General features: G+C 39.0%; 1 protein-coding gene across 8 annotated transcripts in view; it reads left to right on the top strand.

Annotated features, from left to right (window-relative positions):
* Nucleotides 1–18,241, top strand: part of SCML2 (Scm polycomb group protein like 2) — a 107,547-nt gene that overhangs the window by 27,919 nt on the left and 61,387 nt on the right. For 5 of the 8 annotated variants that reach the window (XM_064278055.1, XM_064278054.1, XM_064278053.1 and 2 more), the window contains 3 exons: nucleotides 1,092–1,162; nucleotides 1,968–2,202; nucleotides 5,437–5,525. In XM_064278055.1, the coding sequence (XP_064134125.1) occupies nucleotides 1,092–1,162; nucleotides 1,968–2,202; nucleotides 5,437–5,525 (395 nt within the window). Of the gene's footprint in view, nucleotides 1–246; nucleotides 389–1,091; nucleotides 1,163–1,967; nucleotides 2,203–5,436; nucleotides 5,526–18,241 lie in introns of those variants that run through there. The other 3 variants (XM_023555181.2, XM_064278056.1, XM_064278057.1) reach the window with 3 other exon arrangements.

Here is an 18,241-nt window from a genome sequence, read left to right as displayed (position 1 = left end):
CACAGACACTAAAATATTATTAAAAAGCCAGTTGCTGCTGAGTCAATTCTGACTCATAGTGACTCTATAGGACAGAGTAGAACTGCCCCATAGAGTTTCCAAGGAGTGCCTGGTGGATTCGAACTGTCGACTATTCGGTTAACAGCCGTAGCACTTAACCACTATGCCACCAGGTTTTCCAAAATATCATTAGTGATTATTTATATATATTTTCTATTCTATTTGTCTTTGTCTTTTCCTTTTAAGGAGAAGTAGATGATTAGGCCATATTCCTTGGGTTTGGCTAGGAGTCTTGGTTCTCGTTCCAGTCTTTACCACCATGTGACCTTTTTGGAAATTTATCATGGGTCTTCGTTCTAAACATCATATATTCAAAAATGGGTGAGAGGTGAGTACTCCTGACTGTAGAAGGACCATCCCTACTTTGTAGCTTTTTGGCAATCTTTATTTAAGATCTTTTCCTCTAGCATGATATTGTAAAAACTAAGTGAGGGAGAGAGAAGAGAGCAAGAGGCTGTTGAAAATGTAGATCATTAAAACAATCTGTATCAGTGACTGCACCAATGACTGCTTTGTTCTGCCACCATCTTCTTGACACGCTGGTTGGAGATCTAATACTAGATTGAAAAACTAGTCTGGTTCTCAAATTTTTCCTTCCATAAAGCATTGCAGGGATAAAATTCTGTTAGACCACACACCTAAACACCTTCAGCTCCCCATGATAAACCAAGATGCACCTTCACATTAATGGGATGAAATGATGAAAACACATTTCTTGAGTAAATTTATATCAGAGAGAGATGAGTAGAATTTGCGATCATAAAATTTTCTTTCGTTTCTAGAGTCCACATGTTTAGAATCACCATGCTATAGCTCTCATTATATTGAGAGGAGCTGGGTTGTAATTTATATCAGAGCCATTATTACTAGGGAATTGTTATATTTTTTATTCCTGTGCTAGTAATCATGGGAAGTTTGAAATTGCTTTTTAGGAAGCACTTTTTGAGAAGTATGGAAATAAAATCCGTTTTATTCCTGAAAGCAAGTTAGTGTATATATTTATGTACTAAAAACACTTTTTTTCCCCCCAGATGATTTCCAATGGGACAGTTACTTGAAAGAGACCAGATCTGTAAGTGCTCCTCCAGAGTATTTCAGACAGGTATGCTAAATTCTGTGTATATTATAAATATTCGTATAAACTTGTTCAGGGGTGTCTGTGTGACTGTTAGGTTCTGGTAGTGTGAGTAGATAGTGGGATTGTGGTAGTGCCAGTTAGGAGCCAGGTGGTCTCTTTGCATTCATTAAGAATTTACTCTGTCAGGTATACTAAGAAGCCCTTACGACTGCCCATCTGGAGGGAAAGATAGACATGTAAATAAATAATTATGAGAAGTGTGATAAGTCTGTAGTGGGAAGGCTCACAGAAGAGCTGCTCTCTGAGATGGTTGGCATGAAGGGAAGCATATTTAACTCAGAGAGAATACCTGAAGCAAAGGCACGTGGGTGTGAAAGAGCCTTAGTGTTGAGGGACAGTATGGGGTGGCTGGAGCACAGAGTGGATAGAGGCAATAGTGTGGGAATGAGGTTAAAGGTGTGTGAACTTTTAAACTGTGCTGAGAAATTGGACTTTCTCTTTAGGCAGTGATGAGCTGTTGATTGACTTATTTCAAGGGGAATGGCTTAGTCAGATTCTTATCTTAGAAAACCAGCCAAGATGCATTTTAGAGGCTGTATTTGGGTTGCCTGGAAGTGGGGAGATGAGCTAGACCAGCAGTGGTTGGTGTTTTTATGCTACATGTTAAGCCAAGGTGAGAGTTTAGAGAAGATCTCTTTTTTGACCCTTGTAACCCTTTTTCTCGCTGTCTGCTGACTATTACTTAAAACATTCCTCGGGTATTCTGGTTACATAACTATTTGTTTTTCCTGTAGTTGATGCATTTTAACAAAATTTTATTTATATATAGTCCAAGATTCCACCAACTAATGACTTCAAAGTTGGTATGAAATTGGAAGCCCGTGACCCTCGCAACATTACTTCGGTGTGTATTGCCACAGTTGTTGGCATTACTGGTGCCAGGTTACGGTTAAGACTAGATGGTAGTGACAACCGGAATGACTTTTGGAGACTTGTTGATTCCCCGGACATACAACCTGTTGGGACATGTGAAAAGGAAGGGGACTTACTTCAGCCCCCACTGGGTAAGGATAAGTAGTTTTTAAAAGAACATTTTCTTATTAATGTAATATTCGGTAGAAATAGTTTTAAGTGATCTTTTAAAAATCTCTTAGGCATTCTTGCTAATAGATGGTCAGATGGTTACTGTGGAGAAATGTACCAGGAAAGAAGAGCTCAGGACCATATATTATGTGTGCTGAAGGTTCCCCACTCCAGGGCAAGACTCATGCTGAATCTTTAAATTTGAAATGTCAAAAGCAGCTCTATTGGATTACATATTCGGACTCAGAAACCCTGCCAGGGAAAAAATTTGTAGCATTTGATAACAACTTACTTCCTCTCTTGATACTGTCCCACTGAGCCACTCAGCATTTTCGCTATGGGTGAGCACAGGGAAAGGTTATGACTCCATATCCAGGCTCCACTTCCCAACTGGGGAATTTCATCACACCCACGGTGGGAAGAAATTACAGTGAGAGGAATAGCTTTAGGTACCTTAGGGCTCTGAAAAGGAGGATGGAACTTTTAGCTAAGGTTTTTTTTTTTTTTTTTTTGTCGGGCAGAAAATGTTTGTAAGACATACCTCCACGTGATATTTTAAGCAGTATATACATAACATTCTCCCATACAAAGCCTGGCAGCCCTCAAGCACCCACTTGCAGGGGACTCACTAGGCACCATTAGCTAAGGTTTTTAAGACTCGAAGTATGGAGCTTTGAATTTTGGCCAAGTTTGTAAAAGGTAAAAAGTATGCAACTCTAATTTTGGATGAGATTTTTCTTTTTAAAAATTAGGTGTACCATGATATTCTGTAAAAATTAAGTGATTTCGTCTATTTTATTATTATTCTGCATTCTCAGAGAATGGTGGATATTGGTTTTTATTTGGTTCTTGTTTACAGTGCTGAAAATGAAAATTACTGTAAACTCAAAGAGCAGAATTTTTTTGTTTTCTATTAGTGAAAAATTCCCTGAGAACCAAAAATTTAAGATATTAATAAGAACTACTCTTTCAGCAGTATTTTTATACTATCCTTGCTCTCGTTGTTAATTATACCTAATTTGGCTTAAAACACGTTAAAAAATTAGTAGGAGCTGTGTTATTCCAAGAAGATAGTTTAGGAGTAAAGAGCATGTGTGCTTTCTGCTTTTTGCCTTCTTTCTTCATATCATTCACATTTTTTGTTATTTTTATAATGTTATTAAATCAGGCAGAATTCTGCAAGAGATGTAAGTATACACCTGGAGCTCAGTGCTTCCCTGTTTGGATTTTATTTCTCCGTTTGGGACGTGGGAATATATTTTTGCATTTTGTTTAAAGAAAATGCAACTGTTGTGTTTGTCAGCATTTCAGAGACAGCCAGGTTTATGGTCATTCTCTTTTTTTTTGAAACTTTTAGAGTTTATTAATTAAAAAATGTGAACGAAATACATAGCAATATGTTCTTATTAGTATATATTTTGGCAGTACATACTACAAAATATACAATTTTTCTTAATTTGTTCATTAGCTGCTTTTATTTAAACCTTAAAGGTTGTTATTTAAAAGATTTTTAAAGAGGTTTAACATACAAAAGTACACAGATCATAAGTATAAAGCTTAGAAATGAACGTGCCTGTATAACCAGCATCTCAATTAGGAAATAGAACATTATCAGCACCCAGAAGCCCCCTCCTGCTGACTCCTAGTCATTACCTCCTTCTTCACAGAGGTAACCACTGTCCAGACTTCCTAACATCATAGATTAGTTTTGTCTGTTTTTGAGCTTTATATGTGCATTTTAATCTTTTTTTTTTTTTTTGCCTTTTAATTTATGTTTGTCTTTAGGCAATGACAGAATTAAAAATTTTAGATTAAGGAAAACCATGGGGCATGGTGGAGTAGGAGGGTAAGATGGGGGTGAAGAGAAAGGCATTAGGACTAGAGAATGATTATTATCCAGTATTCTAACCACAGTGTAGAAAACCCATGCTGAGGATAAATATTTATTAGACATCAATACTAATACTGATTTATTATAAGAGAGTATGTAACAAATCACCCTCTTGATTTTTTCCAAGCACCGATTATTTTCCTAGTCTGACTATAGAGGTTTTGGTACAGGCTTATTATGGGATGACTTTCTGTCTTAACTTTTCTTTTCATATTTTGTCCTACTGATGGACCTGTTGTCAGTGATTCATGTGCCTCCCCATCTTAATTCCTCTATCCATCAGGGTGCGTGGCAGGTTCTCTCCAATTCTGACGTGAAGGCAGGCCAGTATTGCATGAAACAGATTGCCCTGCACCAACCCCCAAAAAAACAGTAAAATTAGCAGACCCCTGTTCCCTGCCGCATGTGCCAGATGCTATTAACCTTATCGTTACTTGGTAAAATCTCTAGGAAAGGCACCTATCGAGTAGCTTTTGACCGGCATCTGATAAAAATTCTAAAAGAATGTCATCTTTACTATGTGTATAGATTGTGAAAGTGAGATTTATCTTTTTTCCTAACATATTTTCTGAAAAATTTCAAGCACATAGAAAAGGTGAAAGAAATCTTCAGAGGTCACCGGCATAACCACCACCTAGACTCTGCCATTATCATTCTACTGTACTTGCTTTATCACTTATCTGCCCATCTATTTGTTCCTCTGTTGATCCATGAATCCACCCTATTTTTTAATGCATCTTAGAGTAAGTTATTGGTATCAGCACACTTCCCTTAAATACTTTAGCACACATATCATTAACTAGAGTATAATGTTTATTTATGGTTTTTTTTCTTTTGAGGTAAAATTTACATACAATGAAACACAGCATTGTAAGTATATGTTCACTGAGTTTTGACAGAAAATTGTCTTTTTCTGAAAGGAAAGAAGCCAGGGCCTCTGAGGAAAAAGAGGAGCTGGAAGTCTTTTGCAGCTGTAGGTCTGCTTATGTTGCTGTTGAAAGCCCCCTTAGGCTCTGACTTGGATCAGCCCTAGTATTCTGGCCCATTCCCAACATGTATGTGTTTGTTGGTGAACTGTACCCAGTGACTTCTCTAAAATGAGAGTTTCTACTTCCACTATTTGGCATTGTGGCCAAATAGTTTAGTGGAAACAATAGTGCTGAGAGGAGAGTACATCTGCTCCTCTTTCCCGTCTCCTTCATTCTTAGATGAGAAAGTCATTCTCTACAGAAATAATGGTGAATGAAGCCTATTTTTTATACCAGACTTGCTGTAATATCACAGGGAGACTTTTTCATGGTATCTAATTTATTTTATAAAATAGGGTACCAGATGAATGTGTCATCTTGGCCAATGTTCCTCTTACGAACACTAACTGGATCTGAAATGGCACCTGCAACACTCTTTAAGAACGTAAGAATGGTTTTACTGTTTTAATGGGGATGCTGAAATGCTTTGTCTTCTCTGACATGGTAAAGCGAAAATGTTTTTTAAATTACTGGATTGGCAAGTCATAAAAAGGCTCAATTATAATCACCCACTAGTCGAAATGAATTAGTTTCCTCTTTCTCGACCTTAGGTATGAAAGGGATGCTCTACTGAAAGCAAACGTTCGTTTCTATCTTTACATAACGTCAGAAGTGACATTTCCTCTCACTTCACTGTGTTAGTCATTCTTTCGTATGTGATATGGGAGAAAACGATGATGGGCCCAAAAGCCACTTAAAAATCACTTGGAAGGATTTGGTTTCAGAAGTAAAAGAATGTTAAAAAGCAGTCAAAGAATTTGTTAATACTTGCTATTTGAAAAAAGGAAAAATATTTTATGCTCTTAAGATGTTCAAAGAGTACAGTATGTTAAGAAACAATGACTAAAAGCCAAGTTTTAGTTAAATTATGGGTCAAAAAGTTTCTCACCCTCTCTCCTGATTGTTTTTTTAAATCACTTAAATTTTATTACAACTATTCATATTGGGAATGGTAAAAATTGATTGGAGTTTTTAAAAAGACCTTTGAAGAAAATTAAAGATGTAAGGATGGGAAACATCAATTTATATGACTTCTGCATTGAAAAGAAAATTAATTCTTTAAGTGTAGTTTTGAGTAGCATGAATGCTGAAGGAGTGGGCTTGCCCAACCACAAAGGGTCACAGGCAAATGCAAGCCCTTTGGTCAGTGTGTAAAACACATATGAGAATAATTAATTTTAAAAGATGCTTACCAGTAGTCTTTATTTATTAAACACCTATTAGTCGGAATCGACTCAACGGCACAGGGTTTGGTTTGGATTAGCCATTGGATCTATTTTACTTATCAAATTGTTTATCAGTTAGTCACACGCCACATGTAACACACATTATCAAGTTTTTCATTTTTAAAATTATGAAGGTAATTGATGTTTGTTGGGGGGGAATCAAACTATACACTTTGTTAGAGTGAAAAACTAATCTCTCTTTACCCTTTCCATTGTTCCATTCTACTCGTCTCTCCAAATTTAAGTTTTATTGTTATTCTTCCAGGTCTTTTTCTGTGCATTTACAAACATATGTAGACTCGTGTTTTCTTCAATATAAATGGAAATATGCACATTGTTCTGTGATTTAGTTTTTCCCCTAAAAAATATATATTTTAGAAATTTTTCCATTTCATTTCATATATATTTGAGGTCATAGGGTACTTTTCTGTAGTATGGATTATCACAATTGATTTAACCCCTCCCTATACGTGGATGGTAGTGGGTTGGTTATAGATGGATGGGAAACCCTGGTGGCGTAGTGGTTAAGTGCTACGGCTGCTAACCAAAGGGTCGGCAGTTCAAATCTGCCAGGCGCTCCTTGGAAACTCTGTGGGGCAGTTCTACTCTGTCCTGTAGGGTCGCTATGAGTCAGAACCGACTCGACAGCACTGGGTTTGGTTTGGTTTTGGTTATAGATGGATGTTTGGAAGGAGCCCTGGTGGCCCAGTGGTGAAGCGCTTGGCTGCCACCTGAAAGGTCAGCAGTTCAAACCCACTAGCCACTCCGAGGGAGAAAGTTGGAATGGACTTGATGGCAATGGGTATAGACGGATGTTTAGGTTCTTCATATTCTTGTTTACATCAATTCTACAGTGAACATTCTTGTATAGAGCTTTGTGTATAAGTGGGAATATTTCTGTTGGCTGCATTCTTATAAGTAGAGTTGCTGGTTCAAAGGAAATGTGTATTTTGTGTGTTGATAATATACTGTTAAATTGCTGCCCAAAAGAGCTGTTCTAAACTGTGTTCCATCATTAGCGTATAGAAATGTTTATATTCCCACACCTTCGTTAACATTGAATAGTACCAATCGTTTAAAATTTTGTGAATCTTTTGCGGGGTGAGAATGGGGATGGTATCCCATTGTTTTAATTTTCATTGCTCTGATTACTGGTGAAATTCAGGTGTTTTTTAAATTTGTTTTATAGCCTTTTTCTTTTTCCTGTAAATTACCTGATTACATAGCCTTTGCCTGTTTTTTTTTTTTTAATATTGGGAAATTTGCATAAGAGACAGTTAATCATTTTGAAGTGTTTAGGTCCGTGGCACTTAGTGCATTCATAGTGTTGTTTCAAAACTTTTTCATCATCCCAGAACAATACTCTGCTGTCTTTCTACTGGGTTTATTTTCTTATTCTTACTGATTTGTGGGTGCTTTTTCTAGGAAAGCTGGAAAACTGGCCAGAAGTTGTCTTAAATCCTCACTCCTCCTTGACCTCGGCCTCTGGATAGCTAACTAATTAGGAAGTCCCACTACCTTAGCTTCTTAATTATTTTTTTGTTCTATCTCTTCTTTCTAATCTTACCACCACTGCCCTTTATGCAGGCTTTCCTCTTGTCTGGACTGTTACACTAGCCCTCTAACTGCCTCTTATCTTGACCCTTCCACACAACTGCTAGAAGTGTGTATCTGACACAGAAACCTTACCACATTGTCCTCCTGCTTAAAAATGAAGTTCCCGGTCACACTTAGTATGAAATATAAGTCTCTTCGTATGGCTGAGAAGGTCCTGTATGATCAGGTTTATGGCTGCCACACCCTGCTTTGGATTTTATGTTCTAAATTGCCTGTAGATAGCCTGTTCCTTTTTAGAGCTGCGCTTTGACTCAGGCTGGTTTTGCCTGGCTAACTCCTGCTTCTCTGCGAAGATTCAAGTCATGCATTAAATCCTCCAAGATATCTTCCCTAACTCCCCCTCTTCATTCTTACACTTCTGTAGCACCTTGTGCATATCTCCATCTTTTTACATATTGGGTTATATTATTATTTTTACTCTCTCTCTCTAGAGTTCCTTTTGAGCAGTTAACATGTTTTTGTATTCTCGTTGCCTACCATAGTTTGTAGCACATACTTATTAAAAGAATGAAGAAACGATAGAGAATACAGGAAGATGAATATATATAGGGGGCAAATGGATTCAGTTTTGGACATGCTGAGGTGCCTCTGGGAAATCTGAGTAGGGATGACTACCAGGCTGTTGAAAGCAAAGGGTTTAGAACTTAGGAACAAGGTTTGTCTTTGGCACGTGGGTTTGGGAGTTTTTAGCATAAGTAGTAGCTGTGGAAGCCTTGAGCACGAATGAGCTAGTCCACAGAGAAAAAAAAAATATAAACACAAATAGAAGGAGAGAGGAACGCCAAGGTTAGAACCTTCAGAAATACCCACCTACCTTTATGGGGTAGGTAAAGGGTTGGGAGCAGCCCTAGCAGTAGAGGAAGGAGAAAACCAGAATAAACTGGTGTCACTGAACCCAGTGACACAAGGAGTTTCAAGGATTAGGGAGTGGTTCACGGTCTCAGGTACAGCTCAGGATTGCACAGTGTGTAGCCCATATCAGGTACTTACTAGAGGTCAGTTAAGAGGAAAGCTGATTCTTGAATATTTTATTTGATGTCATTTGAAGTCATCATTTATGTTAGCAAGACCTAAAGACGAGGTGAAAAAGTGTCCTCAGATAAAGCTAAATTTGTAATTGTGGGTGCAGGATATTGGGTAGAGTTTATTCCTGATGGTCTCAGTTTACTGTATGAAATAGGCCACCAACAAAAGGTGGAGGTGAAGATGATTCGTACATAAATTAAAGAATCCACTGAGGGTCCATTATGTTCCAACACTGAGGCAGTGAACTTACTCTCTGGTTGGGGAGAAAGTCAGTTAACAAATAAATAATCAACATATAATGAGAATAGATCGTCAGTCTTAAAGAGAATGGTAAAGGTTTGAATAGCTGTTGTATGGGATGGGAGAAACCAGCTTAGGGACACATCACAGTATTTTGGAAGCCTCAGCTAAAGTCAGAGACTAAAAATGTGTGGCACTACATGGAATAAGAATGTATAACTTGTCTCCTGCAGTGCTCAACAGCTAAGTGTAAGTAGGTAAAGTGGATGGTGATATTGAACTAAGGTTTGTAGATAACAGGGCAAGGACAAGGGAATAAGTTGGTTTGGGGTGCTGAGAAGAAAGTAGTGAAATGATGTTCTGTAACCGGGACATGAAAGGGCATGGTAGAATGTTAGAGCGTTTGGTCTTCTTTATTCTACATCAGTGGTTCTCAACGGGGGGAAGGCAGGGAACAGGGGATTTGTCCCCCAGGGGACGTTTTACTTGTCACAACTGGGGTGAGGTGCTACTGGCACCTAGTGGGTAGAAGCCAGGAATGCTGCTAAACAACCGGCAATGCACAGGGTGGCCCCCCACAACAAAGCATTATCCAGTCCAACCTGTCAGTATCACCAGGGTTGAGAAATCCTGATCTATATCAGTCCCTTGGCGATTTCATCCAATTTTCTGGCTTTAAATGCAGTTTATATGCAGATGACTTCCAAATTCGTATTTCTAATCTAGACCTCTTATTCCCAACTCAGACTTGTATAGCCAGCTATGTACTCAACATCTCCATTTAGATGTCTAATAGACACTTCAAACTTAACATCTCAAACTGCTATACCTGCAGCCTCCCCCACATGAGGCAGTGGTAACTCTCCTTCCAGTTGCTCAGGCCAAAAACCTTGGTGAATATTTTTTTCACATCCCACATCCAGTCCATGAGGAAATTCCGTTGGCTGTATCTTCAGAATATATCCAAAATCTGATCACTTCTCACCATCTCCATTGGTGTCACTCTAGCATAAGCTGCCTTCATCTCTCACCTGAATTACTGCAGTAACCTCCTCACTGGTCTCTTTATTTATTAATTACCCTACAGTCTGTTGTCAACACAGCATTCAGAGTATTCCTTTTAAAACATAAGCCAGATTATATCACTCCTCTGCTCAGAACCCTCCACCAAAAAACAAAACAAAACAAAACCCAGTGCCATCAAGTCGATTCCGACTCATAGAGACCCTATAGAGAACCCTCCACAGGCCTCCCGTTTTACTCAGAGTAAAAGTCAAAGTCCTTACAATGGCCTACAAAGCTCTACATGGTATATGAGGTTGACATTTTAGATAGGATGGCTAGGAGGGGCTCACTGAGAAGATGCCATTTCAGTGGAGATCTGAAGGAAGGGAGAGAATTACCCTTAAGGCTATAAGGGTAAGAATATTTCAGGCAGAGGGGTAATACAGATAATGCTGAGATTGGCTTTGGTGTTGGTGGGAAATGAGAAGAAATGGTCTTTAAGGAGAGCCGTATGCAGGTAAACATGGAAGAAGGTTAAAAGAACATTCTTAAATAGCTACCTTCTAGAATGGAACTATTTTTGTTTTTAAGAAAAGGGAATGATCCCTTGTTTATTTTTCCTTTTGTTTTACATATTATATCTTTATGTTCAGGAAGTCATGCAAGAACTGATGATGATGAATGTTCAAAGTGGACAAACCTAATTCTTTAAAAACATTTAAAAGCAACTTTATATCATTACCTTTCATGGACAGCAGGGGGAACCATTTTGTCAGTTATCTAAATCCGGAGGTAGACGGTTTTGCAATGAAGTCCTTTCATTTATTATGTTTGGGAAAAAAGCAGTTCCTATGATTTTTTTTTTTAATAAAAATTAGTTTCCTTTTGTAGTTAATTGTATGGCTCTACTAATGTAAGTAAATTTGATAGAATATTCATAAAATTTAGGATAATTGATAAACAGTATGCTTACTGAAAGGGAAGAGGACTTGAAGCACTTACTGATGAAGATCAAAGACTACAGCCTTCAGTATGGATTACACCTCAACATAAAGAAAACAAAAATCCTCACAACCGGACCAGTAAGCAACATCATGATAAACGGAGAAAAGACTGAAGTTGTCGAGGATTTCATTTTACTTGGGCCCACGATCAACGCCCATCGAAGCCGCAGTCAGTAAATCTAACGACATACTGCACTGGCCAGATCTGCTGCAAATGACATCTTTAAAGTGTTTAAAAAGCAAAGATGTCACCTTGAAGACTAAGGTACCCCTTACCTAAGCCATGGTATTTTCAGTTGGCCTGTATGCATGTATGCATGTGAAAGCTGGACAATGAATAAGGAAGACAAGAAGAATTGATACCTTTGAATTATGATGTTGGCGAAGAATATTGAATATACCATGGGCTGCCAGAAAAATGAACGAATCTGTGTTGTAAGACGTACAGCCAGAATGCTCCTTGGAAACGAGGATGCCAATAGTTCGTCTCACATATTTTGGATGTGTTATCAGAATGGACCAGTCCCTGGAGAAGGACATCATGCTTGGTAAAGTAGAGGGTCACTGCAAAAGTGGAAGACACTCAGCAAGATGGATTGATACAATGACTGCAACAACAGGCTCAAACATAGCAATGATTGTGAGATGGTACAGGACCAGGCAGTGTTTCATTCTGTTGTACATAGGGTCGCTATGAGTTGGAACTGACTCAACAGCACCTAACAACAACAACAACATGAAAATCTTCAGAGCATAAATCACATTTTATCCGCAGTCATTTTCTGGCTTTTCTCACTTGCCAACTAGTGGTGTTGATAACATACTGGAGCATTGCAATAGCTTTTTAGATTATATGTTTGAATCTTGAAATTAGTTCTGTTTCTCTACTCATTCCTGTCTTTGAATTGTTTTGTTGTATGAAATCTGTTGCCATTTGAACTTAGTTTGCTTTGCTACAGAAAGTCGTACTCTTTCTCCATTATATGACAGTGTAAGGCCCTGGGATCCTTACGTGTACCTTGAGTGTTTTCTGCATTCTGTGTGTGTCCTGCACACATTTGTAAATTGCCATGGTTATCCTTTGTTTAATCCCTTTTTAATTCCCATATGCAGTGACAGACGGTTGATCTTTAGTCCCTTTATGAAACGGCAGTATGTAACTCTGCTTCTTACTTACCAGCAATTCCAGAACACTTAATTGGGCTCATGAGGAATCTTTACATAGATCAAGAGGTGGTTGTTCAGACAGAACAATGGGGTACTGATTGGTTTAAAGCCAGGAAAGGTGTGTGTCAGGGTTGTATCCTTTCACCATACCTCTTCAATCTGTGTGCTGAGCAAATAATCTGAGAAGCTGGACTATATGAAGAAGAACGGGGCATCAGTATTGGAGGAAGACTCATTAACAACCTGTGTTATGCAGATGACACAACCTCACTTGCTGAAAGTGAAGAGGACTTGAAGCACTTACTAATGAAGATCAGAGACCACAGGCTTCAGTATGGATTGCACCTCAACATAAAGAAAACAAAAATCCTCACAACTGGACCAGCGAGCAACATCATGATAAATGGAGAAAAGACTGAAGTTGTCAAGGATTTCATTTTACTTGGATCCACAATCAACAGCCATGGAAGCGGCAGTCAAGAAATCAAAAGACACATTGCATTGGGAAAATCTGCTGTGAAAGACCTCTTTAAAGTTTTGAAAAGCAAGGATGTCACCTTGAAGACTAAGGTGTGCCTGACCCAAGCCATGGTATTTTCAATAACATCATATGTATGTGAAAGCTGGACAATGAATAAGGAGGACTGAAGAAGAATTGACGCCTTTGAATTGTGTTGGTGAAGAATATTGAATATACCATGGACTGCCAGAAGGACGAACAAATCTGTCTTGGAAGGAGTGCAACCAGAATGCTCCTTAGAAGCAAGGATGGTGAGACTGTGTCTTACGTACTTTGAACATGTTGTCAGGAGGGTTCAGTTCCTGGAGCAGGACATCATGCTTGGCAAAGTACAGGGTCAACGGAAAAGAGGAATACCCTCAACGAGGTTGATTGACACAGTGGCTGCAACAATGAGCTCAAGCATAACAACAATTGTAAGGATGGTACAGGACCAGGCAGTGTTTTGTTCTGTTGTGCATGGGGTTGCTATGAGTCGGAACCGACTTGACGGCACCTAATAACAACAACATTTATTTATCAAATACTTTGTTCTTTGATCAAGCTAACTTTTGCTCTGCTGACTTTCAGGGTGGCTTTTTTTTTTAATTGTGTTTTAGGTGAAAGTTTACAGCTCAAGTTAATTTCTCATACAAAAGTTTATACACATATTGTTACGTGACATTAGTTGCAATTCCTATAATGTGACAGCACACTCCCCCTTTCTACCCTGGGTTTCCCGTGTCCAACCAACCATCTCCTGTCCCTTTCTGCCTTTTCATCCTGCCTCAGGACAGGAGCCGCCCATTTAGTCTTGTGTATCTCCTTGAACTAAGAAAGCATACTCTTTATGAGTATTATTTTATGTTTTATAGTCCAGTCTAATCTTTGGAGAGCTGGCTTCGGGAATGGTTTTAGTTCTGGGTTAACAGAGTGTCTGGGGGCCGTGTCTTTGAGGGTACCTCCAGTCTCAGTCAGACCATTAAGTCTGGTCCTTTTACGTGAATTTGAGTTCTGCCCCTCACTTTTCTCCTGCTCTGTTAGGGACTCTCTGTTGTGTTCCCTGTCAGGGAGTCATTGGTGGTAGCCAGGCACCATCTAGTTCTGGTCTCAGGCTCATGGAGTCTCTTGCTTACATGGTCCTTTTGTCTCTTAGGCTAATATTTTCCTGTGCATCCTTGGTGTTCTTCATTCTCCTTTGCTCCAGATGGGTTGGGACCAATTGATGCACCTTAGGTGGCCGCCCGAAAGCTTTTAAGACCCCAGACGCCACTCACCAAAGGGGGATACAGAACATTTTCTTAATAAACTTTCTTATGCCAGCTGACCTAGATGTCCCCTGAAACCGTAGTCCCCAGACCCCTGCCCCTGCTACTCTGTCCCTTGAAGTGTTTGGTTGTATTCAAGAAGCTTCTTAGCTTTTGGTTTAGTCCAGTTGGGCTGATTTCCCCTGTATTGTGTGTTGCCTTTCCCTTCATCTAAGGTAATTCTTGTCAACTATCTAGTTAGTGAATTCCCCTCTCCCTCCCTCCCACCCTCATAAACATCAAAGAATGTTTTCTTCTGTGCTTAAAACTTTTTTTGAGTTCTTACAATAGTGGTCTCATATAATATTTATCCTTTGTGGCTAATTTCACTCAGCATAATGCCTTCCAGATTCATCCATGTTATGAGATGTTTCACGGATTTATCATTGTTTATCGTTGCGTTGTATTCCATTGTATGTATATACCATAATTTGTTTATCTGTTTGTTGATGGGCACCTAGGTTGTTTCCATCTTTTTGCTATTGTAAACAGTGCTGCAGTGAACATGGGTGTGCACATATCTATTCATGTGATGGCTCTTATTTCTCTGGGATATATTCCAAAGAATGGAATTGCTCTCCACAACCTCTCCAACATTTATTATTTTACATTTTTTGGATTAGTGCCAGCCTTTTTGGGGTGAGATAGTATCTCACTGTAGTTTTGATTTGTTATTTCTCTAATGGCTAATGATAGTGAGCATTTCCTCATGTGTCTGTTAGCCACCTGAATGTTTTCTTTGGTGAAACGCCTGTTCATATCCTTTGCCCATTTTTTAGTTGGGTTATTTGTCTCTTTGTTGTTGAGGTTTTGCAGTATTTTTTTTTTTGTAGATTTTAGAGATCAGACCCTGATTGGATGTGTAGTAGCCAAAAATTTTTTCCCAGTCCGTAGGTAATCTTTTTACTCTTTTGATGAAGTCTTTGGATGAGCATAAGTGTTTGATTTTTAGGAGCTCCCAGTTACCTAGTTTCTCTTCTGGTGTTTGTGCATTGTTCGTTATGATTTGTATTCTGTTCTGTGCCATGTCCTAAGGCTCCTAGCATTGTCCGTATTTTTTCTTCCATGATCTTTTTCGTTTTAGATTTCATATTTAGGTCTTTGATCCATTTTGAATTAGTTTTTCTACGTGGTGTGAGGTACAGGTCTTGTTTCATTTTTTTTTTCAATTGGATATCGAGTTATGCCAGCACCATTTGTTAATGAGACTGTCTTTTCCCCATTTAACGGACTTTGGGCCTTTGTCATCTATCAGCTGCTTATGACTGGATGAATTTACGTCTGGATTCTCAATTCTGTTCCATTTGTCTATGTGTCTGTTGTTGTACCAGTACCAGGCTGTTTTGACTACTGTGACAGTATAATAAATATATAGGTTCTAAAATTAGGTAGTGTGAGGCCTCCCACTTTGTTCTTCTTCTTCAGTAATGCTTTACTTACCCGGGCCTCTTTCCTTTCTATATGAAGTTGCTGATTTGTTTCTCCATCTTGTTAAAAAAAAAGTCGTTGGAATTTGGATTGGGATTGCATTGTATCTGTAGATTGCTTTGGATAGAATTGACATTTTCACAGTGTTGAGTTTTCCTATCCATGAGTAAGATATGTTCTTCCACTTATGTAGGTCTCTTACAGTAGTGTCTCGTAGTTTTCTTTGTATAGGTCTTTTACGTGTGTTGTTAGATTTATTCCTATTTTATCTTCTTGGGGGCTATTGTAAATGGTATTGATTTGGTGATTTCCTCTTCGAAGTTCTCTTTGTTGGTGTAGAGGAATCCAACGATTTTTGTATGTTTATCTTGTACCCTGATACTTTGCTGAACTCTTCTATTATTTCCAGTAGTTTTCTTGTGGGTTCTCTAGGGTTTCAGGGTAGCTTTTAAGAATCAAATTAAGAATATGTAGTTAAAAGGACTTTGAAAGTACAGTCAAATACTTCATGGGATTTGGTTCCTTGGTTTGGAGATTTAGGGTCATAGTTTCATGGGACATCCCAGTTCATTGGCCTAATAACATGTTTCATGCTTCTGTTCTACCTCCTAGTTGGTTGTGTAGTGCCTGGGGTCTTAAAAGCTTGCAAGCAGCCATCCAAGGCACAATAGTTGATCTCTATTCACCTGGAGCAACAGAGGAAGAAGGAGAGTCAGGAATAGGAGGAGGATATGGAATGGGTGGCTAATTGCCTCCATGAACAACTGCCCCCTTTGCCATGAGACCAGAACAACTGAATGGTGCTTGGCTACCATTACTGAACATTTTGATCAAAGATTCCATAGAAGAATCCTGATAAAAAGGGGGAAAATGCAGAACAGAATATCAGATTCTCATGGACTCCAGACTTCGTAGAGCCATGGAGGATGGATGAACCCCTGAAAGTATTGCCCTGAGATAATCTTTAAACCTTAAACAAAAAGTATCCCCTGAAGTCTTAAAACCGAGCAGTAGTTTAGCTTAATTAGTGAAAAGTCTGCCTTATTGAGCATTATGCTCTTTCAAGAACTAACTATATGGAATCAAATTAACAACAGCAACTCGAAAGATTCAATAGGATCCTTAGGGGCCAAGGGAATTTATGTTAATGAGGGAGGAGCGACTCAGAAAAGGAGGGTGAGAATGATTATACAACTGAAGAATGTAATCAGTGTCACTGAATTGTACATTTAGAAACTGTTCAAAAAAATGTTGACAGATTGTGATAAATATACCTAATGTCACTGAACAATTTGTGTGAAAATTGTCAAATGGGAACCTAACTTGCTGTGTGAACTTTCACCAAAAACTCAATAAAATATATTTTTTAAAAAGGACTTGAAAACTATTAATCAACTAATTTTCCAGTACTGTAGGAAGAGATGGAAATGAGTTACAGTAAGGTGACCTTGGTACCATAAAAGAAGTGTGTACAGGCCGGACAAGAGCATAGAGGAGGAAGGTTGGTCAGGAAATCTTTCACAGAGGTGATGATTATGTTCCATCGGCTAGCCAGTAGCAGACATATATGGTACCTTCAATGTGTGGTACTGTCCTGGTGCTAGGGATGGCCAAAAGAGCCAGTAGGATGGACCACATCTCCGTCCTACTGGCACCCACAGTATACTGGGGAAGGCAGGCGTGGAATGTGTAAATCACCTCAACAATTGTAAGAGTACAAAAGGGTAACAGTGGAAAATGATGAGATGGGTTTTGAGGGGCATTTTAAAAAAGGAACCAACCTACCAGATATGTTTTTCTAATTATGTCTTGGTGAAAGAATTAGTTAAGAACTGGTTTACTGTTCTTGAGGTGATTCCTTGGTTCATTTTAAAAAAAAAAGCTTGTTGGGTACTGTGCTGGAAACAGCAATGGGAATAGGATATAGTACCTGCTTTTAAGAATCTCTCAGAATCATAGAGGAATGAACACATTTTAACAGTGGCTTCATTTTAACAGTGGTTTCACAAGTGAAGGTGAGAGCAGCCCTGTTTGAGGTGGGCCTAAGAGTGGGTAGAAGTTTGTCGGGAAAACCTTTGAAGAGGCCAGGAGAGCTGGGCTTTGAAGAGGATGAGTTGGAGATGACCAGGGCATTGGCTCTAAGACAGCCAGCCTAGGTTTAAAATCCAGCTCTGATCAGTTTTTTTATCTGTAAAATGGGGATGATAATTGTACCGACCTCACAGAGTTGTGAGAATTAAATGAATGTAAAACACTTGAAACAGTGCCTGGCACAAAATAAACAATTGAAGATTAACTGTTAATCTAGAGACCTACCGAAACCAGTTGCCATCGAGTGGATTCTGACTCTTAGTGACCCTGTAGGATAGAGTAGAACTGCCCCATAGGATTTCCAAGGTTGTAATCTTTACAGAAGCAGACTGCCACATCTTTCTCCCACAGAGCAGCTGCTGGGTTCAAACCGCTGACTTTTGGCCTGCAGCTGAGTGCTTAACCACTGGACCACCAGGGCTCCCCTCTAGATATCTAGAGGGGGGATAGGATCAGGGCGTCAGACTGGGTTGTTGCAGTTGGAACCCATG

Source organism: Loxodonta africana, chromosome X, assembly GCF_030014295.1.
Source record: "Loxodonta africana isolate mLoxAfr1 chromosome X, mLoxAfr1.hap2, whole genome shotgun sequence".
In the NCBI taxonomy this organism is placed as follows: Eukaryota; Metazoa; Chordata; class Mammalia; order Proboscidea; family Elephantidae; genus Loxodonta; species Loxodonta africana.
Note: the sequence above shows the minus strand (reverse complement) of the source record. Positions and strands in the feature narration are given on the sequence as shown.